The 26,124-nt window shown below is 40.1% G+C and overlaps 1 protein-coding gene across 1 annotated transcript; it reads left to right on the top strand.

The window, feature by feature from the left end:
• Positions 1-2,811: 2,811 nt before the first annotated feature.
• Positions 2,812-25,644, top strand: LOC127791412 (transcription factor GTE4-like). The gene is made up of 5 exons (XM_052321280.1): positions 2,812-4,962; positions 5,052-5,097; positions 5,206-5,319; positions 5,441-5,517; positions 24,650-25,644. The coding sequence occupies exons 1-4, from the start codon at positions 3,226-3,228 to the stop codon at positions 5,500-5,502; spliced, it is 1,959 nt and encodes a 652-aa protein (XP_052177240.1). The 5' UTR covers positions 2,812-3,225; the 3' UTR covers positions 5,503-5,517; positions 24,650-25,644.
• The last annotated feature ends 480 nt before the right edge of the window (positions 25,645-26,124 follow it).

Genomic DNA, 26,124 nt, shown 5'->3' with positions numbered 1-26,124 from the left:
GTTAGAATTTACAGCGAAAACAAGGAAAATGTTGAGATGCAACGACACTGGATGTCGTGGGTTTGACAAGATATCCCTGCATTTTGCTTATTCATGAAAATTCGAGTATGTTTTAGTCATATTGAGAAACTTATGTTTCGTTTGATGAATAGTCTTGTAAAATAAAAAAATGATATGTATTACGAATTATGTTTGAAAAATGATCATGTAATATCGTTATGAATCAATGTTATTTTGAGATTCGATTCTTAACTTCCGCATTTGATATTTATAATAATTCTCATTCAATATAGATAAATGAAAAATTTGGGATGGATATAAGGAATGATGTGGGTTTAACATTAGTTTTGAAAAAAAAAAATTATTATCCTCAAATTGTCCTAAGTTATAACACGTTTGAAAAAATGGGGTGTTACAGTTTAGGCCGACGAAGACGAGAAGAGTTGGACGATCTACGATTCTACAAAATAGGAGTTCAAACTAAAGAATTTGTGATAAAGTGAAGAGGCCGATAAAGGATATGCGGTTAAAGGATTTAAAGCAGATGCTCTTTTATAAAACATCATTTTTTTTTTGTAAAATGAATAGGAAAACATAGTTTAAATTTATAAAGGAAACAATAGATAAGATGCTTTTGAGTTTAGTACAAATTTATAATTTAGAAAAAAAGTCATTTTGAACCCAATTTTTAATTTTCTATCTCTGTGAAATTTTTTTCTAAAAAACTATTCCAACTTTTACAAATAAACAGCTCCTTAAAATTTATATCTAAATTCTTGAGCCCTTTAATTATAAATGTTCTTTAAATATTAAACTACTAGTACTTACCCAAAAAAGATACTAAACTAATATTTTATTGACTAGTGCTAATCCATGATAAAATTAGGTGATTTATTTGTCTTCTTCATTTAAATAATTAGAAATAGTAAGTGATGCAATTTTCTGTCAAACTTTGCATTCAAGTAGCTTGTCAACCTAAAAGAAAAGAAAAAGGCTATCCTATAGTGTTTTCATGTAATACACATTGTACAATTTCCATTAAAAAGAAAATATCCAAATATCAGGCCTGCTATGTTGCTTATTGGCGGGCAACATAGCATTTGCCCGCCAGTAAGGGAGGCAGGGGCCCATGCACGTGGGGCCCGCGTGTAGAGGTAGGCCCCACATGCATGGGGCCCGCACCCCTTTCACTGGCGAGCAACTGCTATGTTGCCCGCCAGTGGGCAACATAGCATTGCCCATCCAAATATATGTCAAGAGATATGAATACAAATAAGTATACTTTGTTAACCAGGGAGAAAAATCAATTGCACATCCCTTTAGAAATATCTAAAATTGTGAAATTGGAATTTTGTATTTTAAAAAAGTGTAAGCATTTTTTATGGCATAAATTTTAGGGTAATTAAAATTTCAATTTTTACACTTTTCTAAAGTTTTTGGCATAGATTTTAGTGACTAGGAGCAGAGAGTTTACTGTTCATTATTTTTGTTTGATCGACCTATTTTTTTTTTTCTAATTTCAAGCTCTCTTCGGCCGTTCAATCCCCTCTCGATTTTTGAGCTAGCGTGATGGAGAATTAGGAGGCAATTGAAAGAGTTGCTCGAAAGATTAACGAACAAGCAAAAAAACCCTAACTAGTAGATCAATAATAGGCTTGTTTTTCCTTTACTAATCAAGTGGTAAAGTAAAGCGTTATTCGATGAAGAAAACATTAGGAAAGTGGTTTAAGTAGACGTTTCTAAATTAGTATTCGTTAACTCGAATACCATATAGTTAATATTTAAAAACTCTATTTTTGAGTCTATATTTTCCGTGTATCGACCAAATATTTCCAAGGCAATTTTCATCTCTTTTGCAAGTTTACTAGACGATCCATTATCTTATTGGAAGAAATCTCTCTCGCACCATCCTCATCAATTGTGTATTTTACTTCTCTAGTAATCTATGAACAATCATTTATTGAGGGTCTATTTGGTTTCCAAAGTAAGATAAAATAAATTGACAAATAAAAATTATCTCGTATTTAGTTTGTGTTTATGTATGTGAGATAATTGATGCGATGGGATGAATATTCACTCCAATGTGAGATAACTTAATCTCAAAAGGAGGGTTGAGAAACATTATCCAAGTATATATAGGATAATGGACAAAATGACCATTTTTTTTACCATCACATATAAATATTTAAATAATTTAAAAATTTATAACATAAGTATTTTAGTCATTTTTACATGAACTAAACAGAAGATATGATTAAATACAAAATATCTTATAGTGTAATCTTACTAACCAAACACTTAATATATAAAACTAAAAATCTTAAGATTATACCGCAATATCATATTCGTGAATCAAGCATGGTCAAAAGATATACGATTTTACATCATCATCGATACCATACAAAAATAATTAAATATTACAAATATTCTTACCGTCTTTGCAACATATGACATGATGATTGATAAGAGAAAAAGGTAGACTTTTACTAAACATCCCACTTTGTTATGCAACCAAATTAAACCCCCCCCCAAAGTGATCCATCGATAGTCCTTTTTGGGTACCATGGACCATGAGCAGAAGGATTAAAGTTGGATCCGGTACAAAACTTTAGACCCGGTCGAAGGCCCGTCCATTGACACCATCTCGTCATCATGGTGAGTTCCACTCGCACCCGCAGCGCGTGAGTTCCATCGATGCCGGGGGGGGGGGGGTGTCTTAAAGGCGCTCAGTGCTCGGGTTAGGAAAATCCCAGGGTTGGTGGGCCCCACAAGCCGTGGAAACCAACCGCCTTTAAAAGTGATATTCATCCGCAGGCGCGTGCGGTGTAATTCAGCAACTCTCTGTGACAGTTAGAGAGAGAAAGTTAGAGAGAGAGAGAAACCGAGCAGAGTTCGGATCGAAATCGATTTGCGCTTCGTCTTCTAGGGTTTCTCTTCCACTAGTCGACACCTAATTCGCTTCTCCTTTTTCTTTGGATCTGTCGTTCGCCTTCCGATCTATCGATTTTGTGATTTCGTCCTCGTTCGCGGCTGTGCGTAAAACCCTAGTTCTGCGCCGATCGGATTCTAGGGCTTCCGTTTTGATTCATTTGCAGATCGAGGTAGGTTTTTCCGATTTCATGTGTCGCTTTGGATTTCAACCGAGTCGATTTGCATGATTGAGGAAGAATCTAGGATTTCGAGCGAGATCCAGGAGTTAGGGTTTTCTTGGGCTCTGTTTCATGTATGGCTTCGGGGACAATAGGTGCCGACGAATCGAGAGAGAGGCGTAGATGGCGAGATACTAGCAAGGTCTACACGCGGAAGATTCGCAGGAAAGGGGTCAAGAGCGACACTGACACCGTCACTGCGGCCGCCAATACCGCCACCGCCGCGGACGGGGACGGGGAGAATAACGCCACCGCTGCTACTACTACAACCACCATCACCACCAACAACGATAACGAGAAGAACGACAGCGACACCGTCCCGCTGCAGGGTCCCGAAACCCTAGCCACCGAGGATGGGAATTCATCGCCACAGCAGCAAACTGTGTCGCGATTAGATGCAGTTTCGGATGATTCGGGAAGCCACGGAAAGCTGCCCGGGGTTACTTCTCCAAGACAGGAAAATGGAAACGGCGCCGTTAAGCCAGTCGTTACGAGAGTGGAGAATCGAGTTAAGATTGATTTAGTGGGAAATAGATCTAAGAATGAGATGCGTGAGCTCAAGAGGAAGCTAGTGGATGAGCTTGATCAGGTGAGGAATGTAGTGAAGAAGCTCGAAGCAAAGGAAGTTCAGCTGAAGGGGTACTCTACCCCTGGTGGTGGTTACAGTCATTCACAGTATTCGGGGAATGATGGAAGGGCTTTAGTAAGAGTGAGTTCAGAGGTGGGATCCGTTGGTCATTTTGATTCGAGGCCTTTCCAGCAGCTAACGGTTGCATTGGTGGATAACAACCACGGGCATGTTGAGTTTGTTGAGAAAGAGAAGAGAACTCCGAAGGCTAACCAATATTACCGAAACTCGGAATTCCTTCTCGGAAAAGAAAGATTACCGCCTGCTGAAAGCAACAAGAAATCAAAGTCCCACGGTGGGAAGAAACATGGTGGAGATTTTGGATATCGCTTTAGTTTAATGGACAAGCATGCCAGTCAAGCCTTGAAGAGTTGTAGTAATTTGCTTTCAAGATTGATGAAACACAAGTATGCTTGGGTGTTTAATAAGCCAGTCGATGCTAAGGCACTTGGGCTCCATGATTATCATGATATAATTAAGCACCCAATGGATTTGGGCACAGTCAAGAGTAGGTTATCAAAGAATTGGTACAAGTCTCCAAGAGAATTCGCAGAGGATGTGAGACTTACATTCCGCAATGCCATGACTTATAATCCAAAGGGGCAGGATGTTCATGTCATGGCAGATGATATGTTGCAGATTTTTGAAGAGAAGTGGGCAGCCATAGAGTCAGAGTATAACTTTGATTGGAGGTACGATTTGGTTCATGATTTTGGTTTGCCCACTCCAACTTCAAGAAAAGTGCATCGTCCTCCTCCTTCTGCACCACCACTTTTTCCTGAAACCAGGACTTTGGAGAGAGCTGAATCCATGACAGGTGTAATGCCTTCGAAATTAAAACCCATTGCCTCTGTGGGCAGGACTCCAGTTCCCAAAAAGCCTAAAGCAAAGGATCCTCACAAAAGGGACATGACTTATGAGGAGAAGCAAAGGCTAAGCACACACCTTCAGAGTTTACCATCAGAAAAACTGGACAACATTGTGCAGATCATTAAGAAGAGGAATTCAGCACTTTCTCAGCATGATGATGAGATTGAAGTGGACATTGATAGCGTTGACACTGAAACACTGTGGGAACTTGATAGGTTTGTCACCAATTACAAGAAGAGTTTGAGTAAGCATAAAAGAAAAGCCGAACTTGCCCTGCAAGCCAGGGCAGCCGCCACACCTACTGCCCCTGCAATGGTATGGTTTAGTTTTAAGTATTATATATCTGTCTCCCTGAACAGCAAGAGTAATTGGTTAATAAATGGTTCATCTTACTATAATTGCAGAACCCAGTTCCAGATATGGTGGGAGCTCCAAAAGAATCTATAGTAGGTGAGTTTGAAAACCCACAAAGATAGGTGAAACTTTATATTTTCATTATCATAAGCAAACCTATTCATTAAACATCCATGTGTTTGGTTTGTTGGTTCTTTTAATCAGATAAAAGGAATGAAGCTACTACTTCTCCGGCTCAAGGAGTAAGGGAAGCAAATAATATTAGTAGGTCAAGTAGTTCAAGCAGTTCTAGCAGTGATTCTGGTTCTTCTTCAAGTGGTAAATTACATTTAGGCATATCATTCAGTATTTTCTTGTCTCTATTTGCCGTTCTTTCCATTTAAAGATTCCCCATTGATTGTGACATCCTTATTTACTCAATCTGTTGCTCTACTTGCAGATTCTGACAGTGATAGTTCCTCTGCATGTGGATCGGATGAAGCACATACACCTAAGACTTGAGTGGTTTCAATTAAGGTATAAATCGTTATTTTAATAATATATATGTGTTTCGTAATAAGATTTGTGCTGATACTGTATCCAAAACTTTAGTATATCTGGAACTTGGCAGAAAAATGTCTACCCTTTAGCAGTTTTAGCATGTTTTATAATTGCACCAGCAATAACTGCATTAAAGAAACTCAAATTGGAATTAAGTATACATACATCTGAGTGTTAGTGAAAAACCTTATAGTGAACGGAATTTTAAGGATACTTACATCTGCGTGTTGTGATTTTATATTGATTGGTTTCTGAAAAGATGAAACAAGAATTAAATATGATTCGTAAGTGTAATGTTTATGATTTGAATGTTGATTAGGGGTAAGTTTATCTAAAAATAAATTTAGTTTTTCAGCTATTGCATTTGCTTCATAGCAAAAGCTCCAAGTTTCTGCTTCTGCTTCACAGCAGAAAAATAACTTCTATTATCAATGGAAGTGTTTTTTTCAATTTTGGTCAAACACTACAAAAACTTCTAAAAGTGCTTTTATTTATAAGAAAATACTTTCTAGCTTCTCTTGGCTCAACTAAATAGGCTCTATATTCCACAACCTTAACTATCTACATGCTAGATTGCCCACAATCATCTTTCTTGTTGTCATACACACTAGCATGAATGCCCATCTTTCCAACTAGAAATTAAGACAAGAATTTGTAATAATTTTTTTTCTCCTAGTTTAAGGTATTTCTCTTGAAATATTTCTTCTTCTTCAAAGAAACAATTTATATGCCAATAAGCTATCATTTTTGTTTTAGAATTTAATTTTCCATATAAATTGAGGAGATATGACCTGATTTTTATTTTTTTTTTCTTTTCTTATATAGGTGCACATTTATCTTAGCGTCCTCTTTTTTTATATGCTCATATTTTGAAGTGTTTATAACTCACTACCCAACATTTTGTAGTCGGCCTCAAAGTTTTCTCATAAAAATTTTCTTTTAACTTTAATGAAATCTTACTATCACATAAAACTCTAAAAGCACTTTTCCATACTAATTATCTTGCCTTAATTCTATGGGTAACATTCTCAATAATCTTCCCATCTCTTTGAATGATTGATCCAAGATATTTAAACTAATCTTTTCTTGGTATGATTTGATCTTTTAGTTCTACCATAACATCATCCACACTTTTTTGTTTGTTTTTTTTTTTTTTTTTTTTACTTAAACTTACATCTCATGTATTTGGTTTTCATTATGAAATTTATGTTAAGTTTTGTAGCAAGCTCTTCTAGTTTTGAATTTTTTTACTTTTACCTTTTCATTCCACCACCAAGACATATTTGATTGGGACTTTTTCCTTTGACTATCTTAGAACCATCTTTGTCTTATTCTGAATAGCAGTAGCCATTTCTCTACACAATTATTTAACCTCTTCTTCTACAGTCCAATCTCTTGTCACACTTTTTCCTCGGCATAAATTTTCATAAGCCTTTTGTCTTTGTTTCACTACCTATCTTTTTTGGATTTTCTTCATTATGGCATTTATGTGTTGTGTAGCAAACCTTCTTAGTTTTGATTTTGATTTTTACCTTTCATTCCACTATTAAGATTCTTTTTATTTGAAACTTTTTTCCTTTGACTCTATTAGAATTGTTTTTGTCACATTTTTAATAGCATTAGCCATTTCTGTCGGTATAACTAAACAATCCTTACAACATAAGGGGTCCTTTTGTCTCATAAGAAAGTAGTATATTCAGGTGGTTGGTACGCCATTCTACCAAATATAATGAATTGGGATTAGAATGAATAACAAAGCAAAAAATTTGATGAAATCATGTAACAAAATAATCCATCTTTTTTGGGTTTATTGGTTTTGTAATGAAAAGTATAGGGTTTTGTCACCTCTCCTACTCTCTCTCCATTATGTAGGAATTGGGTATACCAAATGAATCGAAAGATTCATGTTTGGTTCAAGAAGGGATCATTGAAGTTTTGAAATGAATGGAAAGATAATCTACCTTTGTTAAGCAATGTAATAGATAATTGAAAACAAAGGATCATGAATACTATTCAAAATTGCACTAATAATATTCAGAAATTTTCTTAAAACTATTTTCTTAAAACAACTGGCTTCTCCAATTAGATGTTTATTTGTGCTTCAAAAGTATTTCCAAAGGTACTTTGACCAACACCACCTCACTAGTTAGGTTGCTGACTGCGAGGAAACCAAAGACCCACCAACAGCATAGGCAAGTCTTTTTAGGGATCCACTCGCCAAGTGAGTGGGTCTCCTAAGCCTATGCTCATAGAAGATCCAATAGGCTGTCATGTAATAACCTATTGTAAGGGGAGTTTGCTGTAATTATCTATAGTTTAGGGGTAAAACAGAGCATATGGTAGTAGCTAGTTGTGAGGGTTGTAGTAAATTAGTTGTTGTATTAGCAGCAGGTACATTCTCATGCATGTGGGCAGTTACAGCTCATGGGAGGATAGGAATCCAACTATATATAGTGTTGAATTCCCTCCTACGGTTATGTACGAAATATCAGAGAATCTTTTGATTTCTTCTTCTCTCTCTCCCTCTCCCTCCCTTACTTCCTGCATAATTCCCTTTTCTTTCTTTCTATTCCCTTCATTCCTATTCTACTGTTAGATCGAAAACTGTTGTCCACCTCAGGAAGCTGACAATCCTGGTATCAGAGCTAGCTCTTGGTCGTCAAGCGATACTCATAAGAAATTATAACGATGGTCGACAGAATGAGGATGAAACAAATGGAGTCTCAGCTACAATAGGTGACGACGGTAATAACAGAGATGCAAAATCGAGTGGGAACGCTTGAAACCTCTATTGGAGCCGGAGTAGACTCACGGATCGACCAAGCAATGGAACGCTGGAGGGTGGAGAGTCGTGAGTAGAGTACCCTGTTACGGGAACAGTTGATGGAGCAAATGCAGTTGATTGTGCGAATGTTTACCAATCAACAACTGTTAAGGCTCTCTCCCGAGTTTCCCCCGAGAGAAAGAATGGAGCCCATTTTTCCTGGAGTGGGAGAAGAACTGCAACCGATAGTAACGTCAGAGTTTGAGTTCGATGCGGACACGGTGAGGGAGAATGTAAGAGAAAGGAGACAGGGAGCCCCGATTAACCGACACAACCCGAATTACCCCATGCCGAAGCTCGAGGTTCCATTGTTTGAGGGGGAGAATCCGAGGTGGTGGACGCGAAGATGTGAGCGAGTCTTTTCCCTATATCAAATTCTGGAACAGCAGAAGATCACTTTGGCTTCTGCTTGAATGACATGGGAGATGCTTGGTATCAGGCATGGCTTGCGGTTAAGGAGGGAAGCCCTTGGAGTGTGTTTGTAGAGGACCTTTATGTGAGGTTCGGAGATAAAAGCATGAGGGATGTAATCGAAGAGTTTAATAAGCTCAAACAAAAAGGAACGGTCCAGGCCCCTATCAGCAGAAATTCGATGAGCTGAGATCGATGATGATGGTGCACAATCCTTAGCTATCTGAGGAGTACTATGTTTCGAGCTTCATCAGCGGCTTAGGGGATGAGGTGCGGCCTATGGTAAAAATGTTATAGCCCCATATGGTGAAGCAGGCCGTGGAAAGTGCAAGGCTATAGGAAATTATCATTGAGGCAATGATGAAAAAATAGAGGAATCAAACGAGGGGGGTGATAACAGGAGGGTGGCAAGCAGTAAATAGGTTGACACCAAGAGAAGGAGGGTCTAACGGTAGAGGCGTACTGGCCCTACCTTCCACCAATCCCGTTCCGGCCATGGGAGGTAAGCTGATGGAGCAATGGCGGGTAGCTGGCTTATGCTACAAATGCGGGGATAGGTACTTCATGGGACACAAGTGTAAGAGGCAGCTGTTGCTGCTGGAAGGGGGAAGACGAGGAAACTGAGGAAGGAGAAGAACTATCAGAAAACGAGGAGGACCAAGGGGAGATCTCTTTACATGCCTCGAAGGGGGTGAACAATAGTAAGGTTATCAAGGTGGAAGGAAGAGTAAACAATCGGCTGATTATTGTTCTCATAGATAGTGAGAGTACTCATAGCTTCTTGGATGAAGCTGTGGCAAGGAGGCTTGGGTGTGAGGTAAGCTTGTCCCATCCCCTATCAGTAACAGTTGCCAACGGCAACAAGGTGATGAGTCAGTCGTCTTGTAAGGGTTTTTGCTGGGAGATGAATGGAGAAAAATTTTCAACAGATCTGAGGCTGCTCACGTTAGGGGGTTGTGATGTAGTGTTGGGGGTGGATTGAATGAATGAAGTTAGTCCAATCAGCTTCGATTTCAATTAGATGGAGGTGACTTTCGAAAAGGATGGCAGCAAAAAGGTCCTAATGGGCAATCTGGAGGTGGGAGTGTGCATCTTGGGTAAATGGCTGCAAAGAATGTTCAAGGGTAGATTTCCAAAGGTGGCTCAACTCTTCTCCCTCCATGTAATAGAAATTTCTGAAGAAACCCCTAAACAAGAAGGGAGAGATATGCATGGTGGTCAGCAATAAGACATCCAGCCAAAGAAAGGTACAAGAACTAGACTCTCTTAATCTACTTTTGATTGAGTATAAGGACCTCTTTGTTGAACCCCACTTCCTTCCACCCAAAAGAGCTTTTGATCATTCTATCAACCTTAAACCTCAAGCCGAGCCTGTGAACCTAAGATCATACCGATACTCTCCTAAACAGAAATCTGAAATTGAGCTACTTATCAAAGACATGTTAAACAAATCTATCATCCAGCCTAGCAACAACGCTTTTGCCTCGCCTGTTTTGCTTGTTAAAAAGAAAAATGTTTCATGGCGATTTTGTGTTGATTACCGACAACTAAACTCCATAACCATCAAAGACAAGTTTCCCATACCTATAGTAGAAGACTTATTGGATGAACTTAAGTATGCCTCTGTTTTAACCAAATTAGATCTTAGGTCGGGTTATCATCAAATTCGGATGAAACCCGAAGATATTCACAAAACGGCCTTCAAGACCCATCAAAGGCATTATGAATTTCTTGTAATGCCTTTCAATTTGACTAATGCCTCGGCTACTTTCCAATTCTTGATGAATTGAATCTTTGAACCCTACCTTCGCAAATTCATTTTGGTGTTTTTGGATGATATTCTAATCTACAACCCTTCCTTTGATCAGCACATCTACCACCTAAAAGTCACCTTTGAGGTCCTTAGGTTAAATCAATTGTATATTAAAGAGTCAAAATGTGCCTTTGTTCAAGAACAACTGGAATACTCGGGCCACATCATATCTAAAACAGGAGTGAGCACTGATCCTAGCAAAGTGGCAGCCATGTTAGGCTGGCCACGACCTACCAATGTAAGGGGGCTTAAGGGATTTTTGGGGCTAATTGGCTACTACCACCAGTTTGTCAAAAACTATGGAATCATTAGCCGACTCCTGACCGAATTATTGAAGAAGGATGGGTTCCGTTGGAGTCAAGAGGTAGAAAAAGCGTTTGTAGACCTTAAGCAAGTTGTCAGCAATGTTCCCACGTTAGGTTTGCCGGATTTCAGCAAACCCTTTGTACTTGAAACGGATGCGTGTGCTAGTGGAATCGGGGCTGTGTTGGTTCAAGAGGGCTGACCCCTAGCTTTCCTGAGCCAAGCCTTGGCACCTAAGCACCTGGGATTAAGTATATATGAGGAGTTGCTGGCTATATTGATGGTAGTAGATAAATGGCACCACTATTTGGAAGAAGGCACATTTGTGATCAAAACAGACCATGAAAGTCTGAAATTTTTATTGCAACAACGGCTGAACACTCATTTGCAGCAAAAGGGAATGACAAAACTAATGGGGTTAGACTATTCCATTCAATATAGAAAAGGGAAGGGAAACAAGGCGACATATGCCTTGTTGCGGTGTTTTGAAGAGGGTCAAATGGCTGCTTTTAACTGTGGTGATCTCAGATTGGTGCCAAGAAGTTAGTGCAAGCTATGAAGCAGATGAGATAGCTAAAGAATTGCTGCAGTGAGTGGTCAACCCAACTGCTAAACCAAGGTATACCTTGGTAAATGGCATCATTAGGTATCAAGGAAGGATGGTTCTGGGAAAAGACAGAAGACTCAAACACAAGGTGATTGACGCTTTGCACAATTCACCTATGGGAGGACATTTGGGCATTGTCAATACTTATCACAAGGTGAGACAACTCTTTTAATGACTAGGATTAAAGAAGGATGTTATGGAATTTGTAATGGGGTGTGACACTTGCAAGAGGTGCAAAACAGAAAATGTGGCCTATTTGGGACTATTATAGCCATTGAACGTTCTAGGGGGGCGTTGGGAGAGCATCTCCATGGATTTCATTGAAGGACTTCCAAGGTCAGAAGGTAAGGATTGTATTATGGTAATAGTAGACAGATTCACCAAGTACAGCCACTTTGTGGGGCTGTCTCATCCATATATTGCTAGAGAAATTGCTAAAATCTTCATGGACCAGATAGTAGCACTACATGGAGTGCCCAAGGCTATAGTATCGGATAGGGATAAGATTTTCACTAGCTTGCTTTGGAAGGAGCTAATCCGACTATTGGGAGTCAAGTTAAACATGTCAACCGCCTATTACCCGGAATCTGATGGGCAAACGGAAAGGGTAAACCAAAGCCTAGAAATGTACTTGAGGTGTATATGCTTCCTGCAACCAAAATCATGGCACAAGTGGCTGGCCACTGCTCAGTGGTGGTTCAATTCTTACCACCATAGTGCCATCAAAAGGTCTCCTTTTGAAGCACTTTACGGTTACAAACCACCACTACTTCCGGCGGTTGGAGAGACATCCTCAGTGGCAGCCCTAGATACTTGTTATCCTAGGACTATGCGGAATGACCCTTAGATGGAATATGCCTCTCTCAACACTCTCAAATCCACCCAGCAATTATAGGAATTGAAAATAGAAAATATAAGCAATCAAACAGAATGAAAATAAGAACAAGAAACAGAAAGCAAACCACACAACACAAAGATTTATCCTGGTTCGGTTTCCTCAAAGGAAACCTACATCCAGCCTTCAAAGAGCCCTCCTAGCAGTCTTATTAAGAAGAAGAACGATCAATACAGCAGTAGAATCCCTCCTTCTAACTATCCCGAGTACACCCCAACAGCTTTCCAAGATCACAAAGCTTTAACGGAAGGAAACACCCAGCTTTTCTCTCAGAACAATGCACTCGTTACATAGAAACAGAAGAATAGAATCTGACTTAATTGGCTACCCCTTGCCCTATTTATAGGATGATAGGGCTGACATGACAATGACAAGAATTGGATAATTACAGTTTCACCCCACAACTATTACTAATTACACATGGGATACAACTATCTTTCTAAGCCTCCAATAGCCAATTATATCACTGCATGCCTTCACCAATCTTTTAGGATATACTCGAGACAACATTTCAACAATTCTCCACCATTGTCTTGAGTATACCCCAACCTTCATCCATCAAACCTTGGCCTTTCAATAGATGAACTTCTCCTGCTCTCATCTTGCTCTTCATATGACCTGCTGCTCCTGATCACTCAAGACATAAAACAAACATATCAAACAAAACAATGCTGGAAAAAAAAAACATAGCAATGGACCACCTTTGAATAAATTCCTAGCTGCAATAACTAAACTTGCAACTCTCATTAGATATTATCCTCCTCAAGGGATTTCCTAATGAATATATTCCTAACATCAATATGATAGGTCTCTACATGGTGACTACCTACACTCCACCATAAACCAAAATCCATACTTGATGTTACTCATTAATCCAAAGAGATTCCATCCTTTTACCCAGCATCACAATACAATAAACCTTACCCGGATTGGCCTTAACTTTGCTAGACTTACCCCTAGCACCCAAAACCGGCCTTTTAGGATTTATCACTGACTTTCTCTTATGTTTGTTTCAAACTTTGAGAACTGCTCAACTCTCTTGAGACTCTTCTAACTACCAGCCTACCAAGATATGCTTAAGATTTGGGTAATCCTAGGCTTCCATAAGCTGTCCATTTCTATTCCAACCTCTATGCCTTACCTTTCCAGCTTCTCCTCCTTCCAACAATCTCAAACACTGAATTACCACCTCAGCTACACCTTGAGATTCCCATTGGATAACTATCAATGAAGCTGCCTTACTCTTCCTAGGCATACCATTGAAATTTACACAGCTACTCCTATGCACTCAATTTTTACCCCTTGGACCATCATAAGAGACTCCAATTCTTATAATATTTTGGCTTAGGAATTACTTAACTCATAGAGAGACCTTCTAAGCAATAAACATTGCTTACCTTTCCCTCTAACCTCTAATTCCTTAGGCTACTCTTATAAGACCAATTTCTCTCTTAATTTTCCATGGATACTAGCTGATTAGAGGCACCTATTTGACCCAAATTAAGCCTTCATGTGCTGCTATAACCAATGGCCATGTCTAGCCATTTCCCTAGACTTTTCCCATTTTCCAGCACGCACTTAATTTACAAATAGACACTACAACAGCACTCCACCCCTTTAACCTAAGGGATATACCATTTAAGTCCAAGATTCTCCCCAAATTTACATGGCTTCATGCCATTCATTTGGACATGAGTGCATCACCTTTTCTTATACAAGAGGTTCTATTATCCAGCCTATTCCTTAGCACTCAAAACAGAGCCTAAGCATCTTATAAACCCAAATTTCCATACCTCACTGGAAACTAACTTAAGACCTATCACTACCCATCCTAGGCAGCACTCTAAACCTTCTATTCCCTTGCTCATTACCTACAAGATGACTTCCTTTCCTTTCATTGCTTAATCCAGATTTTGATCAACCAAGGGCTTCACCATACAAGACAGCCCTTGCACACACCCTTTTCCCCTCACTGATCACAAGGACCCTCACTGCAAGAGCCAAAGCTATCTTAAACACTAGCTTCCTCCCTCTCACAATTCAGCCCAAGCTTACATAATGAATCTGATCAAAACATTTTCCAGATTTCCCTATTGCTATACTCTGGTTCATAGATTAGTTTTGGACATTGCCAAAGGATTCTCCTTGCTGGCCAGCATTCCAAATTCCATCCCTTGGCCTTGGAATCAACTAATTCCATGTCCTATTAGTAGAGTTTTTCCCTCATAGGTAAGAACCCTAGCTTTAGGAGACCTAGGTGTACCTATTACACAACTCCACACACCTAACCCTTCACACCAGAAGCAATTTCCAGCAAGCTTCCTAAATTCCAGCAAGCTCATGTACGCTTGGGAATTCCTTAGGAACACATCATCTTTACTAGGTTCACCTCACCTAGCTCCACCATGAGACAAGGCCTAGATAGGTCCCCCTAAATCCTAGAAACTGATCTCTAATGGGCTTGATACTTTACTCTTGATTATTGCCTACTAACACCTTATCACCTACTATGACTCTATAAATTGAAAAAAAACCATTTCCTATGATAAGTCCACCCTAAACCTAGAAACTATGCTACATTTCCAGCATTTCTAGATACTTATAGGGCATCTGCACTATCATAGTCAGCCTCACACACAGATGAAGAAATTCCAGGGTTTTTCTCTAGGATTTCACTCTTTCTTTTGGGACAATTCTTCTTAATATGTCCCTCATCATGGCAATGATAGCATCTTATCATTTTCTTGCCATTCCTAGACTTTGACCTAGACCTACCCTTAAATTTAGGGTCCCTGTTTTCTGGTCTAGTCCCAACTGTTAGAGCATCATGTTTAGAGTTCTTTCCTTCAACCTTATGTTGTAATTCCTTGGAACTCAAGGTTCCGGTCGCATCATCTAGAGACAACTTGTCTCTACCATGTTTTAAAATGTCAACAAATGTTTCATATGACTTTGGTAGAGAGTGCAATAAGACCAAGGCCTTATCCTCATCATCATATTTAATGTCTATGTTCTCAAGGTCCAAACATAACTTGTTAAACTCATCTATGTGCTCCTGCAGTTTCTTACCTTCATCCATTCTAAAGGAGAAAAATTTGGTTTTCAAATATAACCTAGTAGACAAGGTTTTAGTCAAGTAAAGGGTCTCCAATCTTTTCCATAGGTCTAATGTCGTGGTCATTTTGGCCACTTCCCTCAAGACTTTGTCCCCTAAACTTAAAATCAAGGTGTTAAAAGCTTTCTTGTCAATATCTTTCTTTTCTTTTGATTTTTCCTTTTTCTGTTCTTCGGTGGAGGTTTCAGGCAGAGTTTCTTCCTCATCTAAAGCCTCTTCTAGTCCTAGATTCCCTAGCAATGCCCTCATTTTCATCCTCCAAAGGCCGAAATCATTCTGGCCATCAAACTTCTCAATATCATACCTAGTTGCAGCCATTATAACACTGTTCTATGATAGAGAATTCAAAATAGATGAAATCTTGAAGGTTCTTGGACTGTTCTTGAACCTAAAAAACTAGCTCTGATACCAATTTGTTATCCTAGGACTATGCGGAATGACCCTTAGATGGAATATGCCTCTCTCAACACTCTCAAATCCACCCAGCAATTATAGGAATTGAAAACAGAAAATATAAGCAATCAAACAGAATGAAAATAAGAACAAGAAACAGAAAGCAAACCACACAACACAAAGATTTATCCTGGTTCGGTTTCCTCAAAGGAAACCTACATCCAGCCTTCAAAGAGCCCTCCTAGCAGTCTTATTAAGAAGAAGAACAATCAATACAGCAATAGAATCCCTCCTTCTAACTATCCCAAGTACACCCCAACAGCTTTCCAAGATTACAAAGCTTTAACGGAAGGAAACACCCAGCTTTTCTCTCAGAACAGTGCACTCGTTACATAGAAACAGAAGAATAGAATCTGACTTAATTGGCTACCCCTTGCCCTATTTATAGAATGATAGGGCTGACGTGACAATGACAAGAATTGGATAATTACAGTTTCACCCCACAACTATTACTAATTACACATGAGATACAACTATCTTTCTAAGCCTCCAATAGCCAATTATATCACTGCATGCCTTCACCGATCTTCTAGGATATACTCGAGACAACATTTCAACAATACTTACCTCCAACAAAGGCAACAGGCTCTACAAGTGATTAAGATTGAGCTGGCCAATTCCAAGAATCGAATGAAACAATTTACGGATAGAAAGAGAAGTGACAGGCAGTTCCAAGAAAGGGAAAGTGTCTACTTGAAATTACACCCAAGGCATCTGAAATCCCTATCTCTAGGACCTATCTCAAAGTTGCAACCCAAATACCATAGGCCATTCCTAAGAACTGCCAGGGTGGGTAGTGTGGCTTACAAACTACAGCTTCCAAAGAATTCTAATATTCACCCAGTTTTTCATGTTTCGCTTCTCAAGAAATCAGTGTCCGAACAACAAGTCAGTCCCACCTTGCCTAATTCTATACAAAATGAGGAGCAGCCTAAAGAACCCTGGGCCATTTTGGATAAAAGAGTGATCTACAAGCATGGAGCCCCCATCCCTCAAGTATTAGTCAACTAGTCGGGTCTACACTCACATAATAATACCTGGGAATGCCTCCCAGATCTACTCAATCAGTTTCCACGAGTGACAAGCCTCCTTAGTATTTCTTGAGGACAAGAAAAAATTTTGATGAGGGGGGTATTGTCATGTAATAACCTGTTGTAAGAGGAGTTTGCTATAATTATCTATAGTTTAGGGGTAAAACAGAGCATATGGTATTAGCTAGCTGTGAGGGTTGTACTAAATTAGTTGCTGCATTAGTAGCAGGTACATTCTCATGCATGTGGGCGGTTACAGCTCATGAGAGGATAGGAATCCAGCTATATATAGTGCTGAATTCCCTCCTACGGTTATGTATGAAATATCAGAGAATCTTTTGATTTCCTCTCTCTCTCTCTCCCCCCCCCCCCCCCCCTTTACTTTCTGCATAATTCTCTTTTCTTTCTTTCTGTTCCCTTCATTTCTATTATACTGTTAGATCGGAAACTGTTGTCTGCCTCGGGAAGCTGACATAGGCCTTAGAAGGCCTGCCAACAGCTGAAAGTTGGCTGGCCTATGCTTGAAGATGATCTACTCACAAAGGGAGCATGTCTTGCTTGACAAATTAGGCCTGCCTAAATGTCAAGTCTCGGGCACGAGACTTGTAGTGCAGAAAATTAGAAGGATCGAGAGAGAGATAGAATTGGGAGGGAAAATGAGAGAATTGAAGAGGGAAAGATCTTCTCATTCAACATAGAATTCCCATCCTCCTACATCTGGCCTTATATAGGCCCTTCTCGCAATTCATATTGTAACCATGAGGAAAGTTTTAGTTCCCGCTGCAAGCAAGTGGCTCATGTGGGCTACGGTTATTACAAAAGTTCATTCAAAAAATTACGAAATTGCCACTAGGACATAACATTCCCCACCCCAACAAAGCATTTTTGTCCTCAAGAATCTGTAGGAGTCTTGTAGCTCGCGGAAATTGGGTTAACAAATCTAGTAAATACTCTCAGGTGGTGTGATGAGGATCCATATGCTACCACCTAACTAGCACTTGTGTTAGAGGTAAAGAGCCTTGGTAGATCATTCGCATGGCCTGTGGCTCCACTATCACTTCTGTTTCCTCATCCACAATAGGGATCTCTGAACTAATTGTTGCATGTGGTTCAATGGATTTCTTTAACAAAGATACATGGAATATGTGATGCATGTGAACCTGTGGTGGTAGTCTGAGCTTGTAGGCAACCCTCCCCACTTTAGCCTCGATAGTATATGTCCCAAAGTACTTTGGGCTTAGCTTGGATGCAGGAGTAGATGTGAATGGCTGCTACAAAGACCTCTTCACTCTCAAATAAACTTTGTTCCCTACTTCAAAGGTCTGGCCACTCCTCTTCTTATCGGCATTATGCTTCATCATGTTCTATGTTATGGCCAACTCCCTCTTCAATACCTTCAAAACCTCCTGTCTTTGTTGTAAGTACTGCTCCACCGAAGCCATAGTAGCTGTAGAACTCGACAGGGCTGGGATGAGGGGGTGGCTTATAGCCAAACACTGCTTCAAAAGGATTCTTGTTGATGGCACTGTGGTGGTTGGAATTGTATCACCACTGGGCTAACGACAACCATCGATTCCAACTCCTTGACCTATTGAAACACATGCATCGCAGAGAAGCCTCTAAACATTGGTTAACTCTCTTGGTTTGGAGGTGGTAGGTTGTGGACATGTGCGGCCCTACCCCCATGCTCCTGAACAATTCTTGCTGAAGCACACTTGTGAAAATCTTGTCTCTATCCGAGACAATTGACTTAGGAACCCCATGTAGTTTCACCATTGAATCCATGAACTTCCTTGCTACCTCTTGTGTTGAGAAGAGATGGGTTAGACTGATAAAATGGGAGAACTTAGTCAGTTTATCTATCGCAACCAAAACCACATTCTTACCCTCTGATTTGGGGAGCCCTTCTATGAAGTCCATATAGATCCCCTCCCATGCTTGTTTTGGCACTACCAAGGGTTGCAACAAACCCGAATAAGCCACGTTCTCATGCTTGCATCTCTGACAAACCTCACACGACAGCACAAAACTTACCACTGCTTTCTTTTGTCCCGGCCAATAGAACATTTGCCCCACCTTCTGATAAGTGGCTTGTATCCTCAAGTGGCCACCTACTGGAGAAGCATGTAAAGAGGCTATGATCTGCCTTTTTAGTGCCTCATCCTCTCCCACAACTAACCTACCATTGAATCTTACCAGTCCATTGGAAAGGGTATACCCTGGCTTCTCTATGGATTGAACTGCAAGCTGAGTTATTAGGTCTTGCACCCATGGGGTTTGGTCATAGCTTCCTACCACCTCTTTAACCCACTCAGGCACCACAAACGTTATAAACTGACATTCCCCTTTTTCTTCCCTTCTTGAGAGGGCCACATTTTCCTTCCCCTTGCGGTACACAATAGTATTGTCCAACCCCATTAATTTGGACACTCCCATCCTCTGCAATTGGGGGTGCAACCTTTGTTGGGATAAAAATTGCAGGCTCTCATGGTCAATCTCGATAATGAAGGGTCCTGCTTCCAGGTAGTGCCTCCACTTCTCAATAGCTCCTTGTTATAAACACTTAGGCCTAAGTGTCTTGGAGCCAAGGCTTGACTGATATAGGAAAAGGGGTCTTCCCTCCTACATTAACATTGCACCTATCCCATTGTTGCATGCATCTGTTTCCACCACAAATGTCTTAGAAAAGTTTGGGAGAGCTAGCACCGGTGCCTCTGTCATGGCCTTCTTAAGTGTCAAGAAGGTTGACTTCACCCTTGGCTTCCATTAGAAATTGTCCTTCTTGAGAAGTTTGGTTAGGGGCGTATTGATGGGGCCATAATCATGTATGAACTTCTGGTAATACCTTGTTAACCCTAGAAAGCCCCTTAGTTCTTTTACTATTTGCATTCTAGGCCACTCCACCATGGCTATGACCTTATTGGGATTAGTCTTCACCCCTTCTCTCGATATAATATGGCCTAGATACTCCACTTCTTTTTCAGCCGAAGTACACTTTGATAGCTTAATATGCAACTTGTTAGAAGTCAAGACCTCAAAGGTGGTCTAGGTGTTGTTCATAGTTTGGGTTGTATATGAGGATGTCATCAAAGAAAATCAGGATAAACTTCTTCAAGTAAGGCTGAAAAACTTGGTTCATTAGGGCCTATAAAGTGGCTAGGGCATTAGTGAGCCCAAAAGGCATCACCACAAATTCATACAACCCTTGATGTGTAGTAAATGCAGTTTTGGGTATGTCATTAGAGGTCATCCGGATCTGGTGATAGTCGGATCTCAAGTCTAGCTTGGAAAAAATGTATGCCCCATTCAATTCATCTAAAAGATCATCAATGGGGGGTATAGGGAACTTGTTTTTGATGGTGTTGGCATTGAGTTGACAATAGTCAACACAAAACTTCCAGGATCCATCCCTTTTTTTTTTTAACAAGTAAAACAGGGGATGCATATGGGCTTTGAGACGGTTTGATAATGGAAATAGAGAGCATATTAGAGACTTGCTTCTCTATCTCGGCTTTTTGGATGGGTGAGTATCTATATGCACGTAGGTTTACGGGAAGTGAGTTTGGCTTAAGGTATATGGAATGGTCAAGGGCTCTTTTGGGTGGCAGCGAGTGGGGCTCAGCAAATAGGCGTTGAAATTCTCGGAAGAGTAAATTTAAACTATCAGGAAGTAGTAGGGGACTATAGGACGACCATGTTGCCCTCATTGGGTTGGTCGTACTCCACTTCCCTTCCTTCTTGTCCATTCCATTCCCGAGCATGGATAGAATATAATTCAGCAATCTGCCCCCCTTTGCTCTGCATTAGCCTCTGTAATTTGCTCCCTTTTATCAACTTACACTCTCCCTACTCCATGATGCCCCTCAAGTCAATTTGGTACCCCCCATATCCAATGTAGCTTCTAGTTTGTTGAAGTCAAATGTGAGAGGGCTTACTGTTCTCATCCAATCAACGTCCAAAACTATATCACACCCTCCTAGTTCAAGGATTCTCATATCAGCTTGGAACTTCTGCCCTTGCATAAGCCACCTGAACCCTTCACACTTGTTGTGGCTGTACATTTTGCTCCCATTAGCCACTGTCACTGATAATGGGGTTGTGGCCGTCATCTTACATCTCAACTCCAAGGCAGTAGCTTCATTTAAGAAGCTATGTGTACTACCACTATCTATCAGCACTAGCAGCTTCCTTTTTCCCACTTGTCCTTGCACTTTGATGATCTTCTTAGTTGGACCCCCTTTGAGACCATGAAATGAGATTTCTACCCCTTCTTGCTCTGTTTCTTCGATGGTAGAGGTTGTTGTTACGTCTTGCCTAGGGTCTATTCCATCCTTCCCTTCTTCACCTCTGTCTTTCTCCTCCCCTTCCATATTCAACAATTGGATCCTACAGATATGCCTCGGTCCAAACTTCTCTCCACATTTGTAACACAGCCCCATGAACCTTCTCTGCTCCATAGTAGGGGATCGTAGGGGGTTGGGATTGGCCTTAGGCCCTCCTATTGCCCCTCCAGCCACTAAGGCTCGGTTATTCCCTTTTGAGAAAGGGTTCCTAGGTGGTAGGGGTCTGACCATTGTTCTGTTCTTCTTGTAAATCGCCTCCAACATTAACTCTTGGAGTCTAGCCTTTTCAGCCGCTTGCCTAACCGTAGTAGGCATCATCATTTTTACCATTGACTGCAATTCATCCTTGAGGCTGCTAATAAAGCTACACACAAAGTATTGGTCTGTTAAGGTGGGTACCGTGCATTCCACATCAATGCCCCTAATTCCTCAAACTTCTCTTGATATTTAGTCACAGATCCCTCTTGCTTGAGCTTGTTAAACTGGTCTACTATATCTGTCATTTTTTCTCTCACCAAATCTTACACATAATTCTTCAGCAAAATCTATCCACCTAGCATTCATCCCCCTCAATCTATACCACCCTTAGAACCATGCATCAGTCGTATCATTTAGATAGGCGGTAGCTAGATTGATCCTTTGATTTTCAATTACACCATAAAACTGGAAGAACCTTTCACACCTTTGGATCCACCACCTTGCTTTGGATCCTTAAAAAAGAGGGATCTCCAATCTCGGCATGGGGCCTTGATTGGATCTAGGGGAATTAACTTCCCTTACCTGATCTCCGGTCTCCTCATAGGATGAATTTCCCGCTTCAGTGATGTGGCCTAGGGAAGATTCCTGGTCCCGCCAATCCCTACTCAGAACCTGTTTTGGGAGGGAATTCTGGTGGCAACCAGAATTGAGGCAAGGATGACATTATGTTAAACATGTTGATTCTCTGTCCAAATTGCTCCATATTCTCCCGACTCATTGTTAATCCCCATTGGACTCCCTTCTGAGAGGTTGCCATATATTCGCGTATCTCTTCTCGGGTCGTCCTGATCTCTTCTTTGCTTTGGGCCCATGGCCGTCTGCGCCTGATTCATCCCAAATTCCATCACCTCCATGCGATTTTCCAACTGCTTCATTCACTTATGCCATCCTAAACATTGCCTGGCCCACCTCAATTATGCTGATCAACAACACTGCCTGACACTAGAATCACAGCCGAGGACGACTAGTGCTGATACCAAAATGTCAAGTCTCGGGCACAAGACTTGGTAGTACAGAAAATTAGGAGAGAGAGAGAGAGAGAGAATTGGGAGGGAAAATGAGAGAATTGAAGAGGGAAAGATCTTCTCATTCAACATAAAAGTCCCATCCTCCTACATCCGGCCTTATATAGGCCCTTCCCGCGGTTCATATTGTAACCGTGAGGAAAGTTTCTAGTTCCCGCTACAAGCAAGTGGCCCATGTGGGCTACGGTTATTACGAAAGTTCATTCAAAAAATTACAAAACTGCCACTGGGACATAACACCTAACTCTTGTGGCCGGTCATCGTTGCTCCACGTCATTGCTGAAGTGCAGTCAGTGTGGTGACTTGGCTGAGTAGTAGTGTACCTCTAATAATTTTTGGAAGACAAGTAGATTGCTAAATATTTGTGGGATGTAAGTAATTCCGGGAAAAACTCGAATTCTCATAGAAAAACTTTAGCCACAATAATCTTAATTCTTATAATTTCCTGTATCCCATATCTCCACTTGGCCACTCCATTCTTTGCTTGATCCTTTCTTGATTGCCACAATTTAGATTTAGATTTTCTCAATATTTTGGCCTCATTTCCAACGTATCTTGTCTCTTCAATGCACATAATAATAATTTTTATCCTAATCGTCAAATCCACCTCTTCCATATATTTTACTATTAATGTCCTGTTATTCAAACCCATTATTCAAAGATCCAATCCTTAATCTATGATATTGCACTAGTTTTTCCATTCACATCTGTCAATGAAATTGCATGAACCCTTGCGAATTTGACACCATATTCCTGTGTCAATGTAGTGGCCCTAATTCATTGGTTATTACACACTAGCGTTGTAGTGTGTCACTTTGAAGGGTTACGCCCCAAGGACTTTTGATTTGTCTAGAATTAATGTTTATTTGTCTTAATAAGTTTTTTGCTGATTGTCAGTTTCCTAAAGCAACCTTCCTTATTTATTCGGGTTTGGAACCAACAGTAGGTAAGAATCCATTGATAGAGTTAGTTAACTTACGAATGAATATATCCCCTCATAATGAATCTTAAATTCAAATAGTTTTGACTGAGAAAATGTAACATAAATGGAATGAAATTATTAATTCATGTGTAAGAGTTTGTAATTGCGAGATACTTTAACCCCAACTCAATTGTATAGCCTTGGTTCTCTCTCTTCCATTGATAACCTTGACAATGCATTCAGGAGAGAGTGATGGAATTGAAATGGATGGAATCTGGTTCTCGTTCAGGAGAGGAAATAATAATAGAATTGAATGGAAACACTTTCCATCCATCTTTTCTCCACCAGAGTCCTGTATTTTGTTTCCAAATCAGAAAATATTTTACATTCTATTCCGCCCATTTCCATCGCATTAATTCACCTCCTAAAACAAAGCAAGTAAACCTTAGCCCTTGTTTCAGTTCCTTGTATGTCTAAGGTCAATCTTTGAATCTGTTTCTCAGCAATGACCATCCTTTTTACACAGAGATTCCCATGAAATTGTGGCCATGCCTAATGGTGACAAGCTTGGAACAAATGAACAGAAGCAAAATTTTGTACTTATTTTAAAAATCCTGTTGACATGAACTTCAGCAAAATGGAGAATCACCAAAAGATAGTGTTTGTTGAGAGATTTACCGAACATATTTTTATATATTGCTTTCTATTTGGATGTCTGTAAATTAGCTTAAGAGCATGACTAAATTGAACAAAATCCTATTAATGTGAACTGTTTCTATTTGGACATTGATTTTATAAGTAAATTATATTTTTTAAAATTTTCCATGCTTTTAACCTGAGAATGCATCACATATGTAAATATATTCACGCATATCCTATTCTGGACCTATATTGACACTGACATTCCAGTTTCTTAGAAAGCTGATCTGCTACTATGATTGAACACACAATGAATAACACCTACGAATATAGCTATATATAAAAAGGATAAAAGGACTGGTGACCTAAAATTCATGTAGCCAAGCTCAGCTAGTGGGATTAAGGTTTTAATGTTGTATATGTAAAGATAGTTGTTTATATATTGATTTGACATTCTTGTCTCATCCAGTTCTGGAAAGCTCAGGAAAGCTCATCTCCTACTCATGATGGCATGTGGGGGAATTGTGCTAAGACGCCTTACCTGCTTAGCCGCGGAATAAAATGCTTTGGAAGGTGTGTCGCTTGTGAACCGCCCTGATCCTTGCCATAGTTTGTCGTTTGAAGGTGGATTCTTATTTGGGAAAATGTGAGATGATGATGTTTGGGAGCAGAAAACATCATTTTATGTAGCAAGTGTAAATTACCCAGAATTGCTGCAAAGCTTCAGTTATGGAGATTTTCGATGTAGGGTTTTTTTTTATTAGGTTATTGGATAATTGTTAGTTATATTATATAGCAAAATCCTAGCACAGTAGGAGATTGGTGGTGGTGGTGGTGGTAGTAGAGCAGTTTTGGGGGGGGGGGGGGGGGGGGGGGGAATTAGGAATTGCTCTGGGGGGATGAAGAAGCTATGTTTAGAATGGTTGTATATGTGCTTCATTTGTAACCGCATGTTTCTACTCTAAAATATGATATGATCAGCATAATTGCGTACGGATGCTAGTCAGAGAAGTGAAGCTCAACGTCAAGGGGGGATGGCCTTTGTGAAGCTCAACGTCAAAAGGCATCCTTTTGTCCTGAAGCCGGCGGAGATATATTTTATCCGTATCGTGTATTATTTAGTATGTGTTTATGCTGGGCAAAATCATGTAAGGAGGATGAAATTTAGTGTCATGGTCCTCTGTTGTTCGGCTGGGGTTGGTTTGGACATGCGTAGCCGAGATCGTGGCTTAATCAGCTTCTTCTGCAGCCCACAGATGTAGGTCAAGAGTACAAGGGCCTAATCTGTGATACGATCCGTCCTAGGATCAAGGGTTTTCCTTGTATAGATTTTGGGCTTGTATTGGCTATATGCCGCCTGTATTTCTAATTATGGCTCTTGGAAGATGTTCGGATTATGGGGTGACTGCTGTTCCGCCTATATTTCTGATTCTGCCTCATGAAAGTAGATATTCGAATTGTTCAGCCTCTATTTCGTGCGACGGACCATTTTGATGTATTTTTTGTGCCCAAATTGTCGGATCTAAATAGGCCCATTATAAGCAATTTTGGGCACTAAGGCCTGAAATAATGGGCCTGTATTTTATATTGCGGCCCAAGAAAAGGTTTATGGCCCACCATGCTTTTTGAGGCCCAAATTATTGGGCTTCTATTTAAATTGTGGCCCATTACTATAGATTGTAGACCATTGTTGGGCCCACATTTAAAATCACGGCCCACTTAATTGATTTTGGGTCTGCACATCAAAAATAAATTTTTTGGTACGATAACTTTTGAAGGCCCAAATTTTGGAGATGTATTTCATATTGAGGCCCATTGCCATTGATTTTCCAAATGGTCGGGCTAGGCTCCATATTGAAGCCCATAATTAATGAAGTCAGGCCATACAATTATGGGCCAAATTAATAGCCCTGCAATTCGTACTACTTTTTACGGACCAAAAAT

The sequence above is a fragment of the Diospyros lotus genome, chromosome 15 (genome assembly GCF_014633365.1).
Source record: "Diospyros lotus cultivar Yz01 chromosome 15, ASM1463336v1, whole genome shotgun sequence".
Taxonomy (NCBI): Eukaryota; Viridiplantae; Streptophyta; class Magnoliopsida; order Ericales; family Ebenaceae; genus Diospyros; species Diospyros lotus.
This window is presented reverse-complemented; position numbering and strand designations above follow the sequence as displayed.

Excerpts from the sequence above, each read along its gene's own strand:
- LOC127791412 (XM_052321280.1), top strand. The coding sequence starts at position 3,226 with ATGGCTTCGGGGACAATAGGTGCCGACGAATCGAGAGAGAGGCGTAGA. Across the intron at positions 4,963-5,051 it reads CACCTACTGCCCCTGCAATG|AACCCAGTTCCAGATATGGT; the intron begins GTATGGTTTAGT and ends CTATAATTGCAG. Across the intron at positions 5,320-5,440 it reads TTCTGGTTCTTCTTCAAGTG|ATTCTGACAGTGATAGTTCC; the intron begins GTAAATTACATT and ends CTCTACTTGCAG.